Source organism: Corvus brachyrhynchos, unplaced genomic scaffold (genome assembly GCF_000691975.1).
Source record: "Corvus brachyrhynchos isolate BGI_N302 unplaced genomic scaffold, ASM69197v1 scaffold58, whole genome shotgun sequence".
In the NCBI taxonomy this organism is placed as follows: domain Eukaryota; kingdom Metazoa; phylum Chordata; class Aves; order Passeriformes; family Corvidae; genus Corvus; species Corvus brachyrhynchos.
The window spans coordinates 1,780,984-1,782,988 of record NW_008239539.1 but is presented as its reverse complement, the minus strand read 5'-3'; the positions used below and the strand labels follow the sequence as shown (position 1 = coordinate 1,782,988).

General features: G+C 47.8%; 1 protein-coding gene across 6 annotated transcripts in view; it reads right to left on the bottom strand.

The window, feature by feature from the left end:
* LOC103620516 (syntaxin-binding protein 4) overlaps window positions 1-2,005 on the bottom strand; it is a 56,457-nt gene that overhangs the window by 15,558 nt on the left and 38,894 nt on the right. For all 6 annotated transcript variants that reach the window (XM_017741307.1, XM_017741306.1, XM_017741308.1 and 3 more), the window contains 3 exons: window positions 1,628-1,769; window positions 1,332-1,438; window positions 417-570 (listed from right to left, as the gene is read on the bottom strand). In XM_017741307.1, the coding sequence (XP_017596796.1) occupies window positions 417-570; window positions 1,332-1,438; window positions 1,628-1,769 (403 nt within the window). The remainder of the gene's footprint in view (window positions 1-416; window positions 571-1,331; window positions 1,439-1,627; window positions 1,770-2,005) is intronic.

The window sequence follows — 2,005 nt, the reverse complement described above, 5'->3', positions numbered from 1 at the left end:
TCATCCTCATCAGAGGGCTTGAAGAATAAAGAGTTGCTCCTGCCTTTGGGTAGGAGCCTAGATCAAACTGACTCCAGAGATCCCTTCCAGCCCTATGACTGGTGCTGAATCAGATGCAGGTTGCTATCCACAGAAGGGCTTTGTTTTTTTTGAAACCTGAGACACCTGAAACTGGTCTGAATGCAGGCCCTGGAGATGAAACTGCTGTCATTATCTCCACAGATCCATCTCTGTCTCAAACCCAAGAGAGAAGAAATTATTTCAGATTTAAAACACCTGCCTGCAGGTAAATACATCAACAGTACAGACTTTCCACTGGATTTCCAGAAATATTACCAAGGAGTCCCTAAAGAAGAGTTCTCTGATCAAGAAAAGATCCCAGGATTGATGTCTGTTAGAGATGAACTTCCACCTACCTCTGGGGACCTCACGTGGACTTTCAGCCTGCAGGAGCTCAGGCCATTTCCCACAGCCTTCGGAGGCGGGGATGGGATGTTGTTGTGAACCGACAGTCCGGGATGTAACCGTCCCCTCCCAGGAATAAAGGCCACTTCTGTGCTTCCCTCGTGTCTTCAACAAACAACAAACACAGAACCTCTTATTAACAAAACAAAAGGCACAAATTTGCAGAGCTCCCATGCTTGTGGTTCTGCCTTCAGGATAACCTCACCTAAGCCTGAGTAGCCTGCACCAGTGCAGCTGGGTCTCCACCAGCTGCGTTCCATGGAATCATGGAATGATTAGGGTTGGGAAAAACCCCTAAGATTGAGTCCAACCATTCCTCTGGTACTGCCAAGGCCACCACTGACCCATGTCCCCCAGTGCCACATCTCCATGGTTTTTGAACACTTCAAGGAATGGTGATTCCACCACTGTCCTGGGCAGCCTGTGCCAAGGGCTTTACAACTCTTTCCATGTAGAAGTTTTTCCTAACGTCCAATCTAAACATCCCCTAGCACTACTTGAGGCTGTTTCCTCTTGTCTCGCCCCTTGTTAATTGGGAGAAAAGCCCTACCCCCACCTGGCTCCACCCTTCTGTACAGAACCATAAGGTCTCTCCCGAGTCTCCTTGTTTTCCCTTTTTTAAACTTCACTTCTGTTTCAAAGCTCTGCTGGGTAGTGATAGGAGATAGTCATGAGACCCAGAACATCGGGATGGTCTGGATCACACTTCAGGATGATCCATGCCTTCAAGACTTCCTTATGTGACCACCTTAAAGCATCATTTAAGACTAACAGTGCCCTTGAAGCCAAACCTTGGTATGACCTGAAGTGTTCTGCCTAAGCCTCAACAGCACATGATGATGACAGGAAATGCTTTCTATGTCTACCTGAATTTGGCTTTTTCAATTATTTTTCTGGCCTCTTCATGCGTGCTGCCCACCAGAGAATCTCTGTTGATAGCGATGAGTTGGTCTCCAGGTCGGAGCCGACCATCCTAAACAAACAGGGAGACAAACACAGCATTGGGAAGGGATATCTCTGCCCAAAGCCTTCTCCTGCAACACAAATCCTCATTAGTCCATGCAATTATTCATCTACTCTTAGAAAAACTGCTTCAGAACAGCCACAGCCTCTAGGAAAGGTCCCCTTGGCAGAGCTCCCGAGGGTCTCCGCACTGACTTACCTTGTAACAGTCCCCGTCTGGCAAAAGCTCTTGGACATAAATCATGGGCCCATCAGGCCTGTTGGATCCACCACTGATTGTCAGCCCCAAGCCAGAGGAGTTTGCTATAGAAATGCTCTGGATTCCTGAGTCCATGGAGTAGCTGCAAGGGAGAGAGGCCAACAGGTGACTCAAGGTCATCTAGGTTATCTTCCCATATTGCTGAACAAACTCTGCTTGGATTTCTTTCCATGCATCCTTCTACCTTCTCCCAACCTTTTTTTTTGCATCCTTTCTTCCACCCACTGTTGGAAAGGGGAGGTGAGGGCTCCTCTTCTGGCAGACATCGTTCAGTGTTATGAAGGTGACTGATTTCCCTAATCCCAAATAGGGGAATAC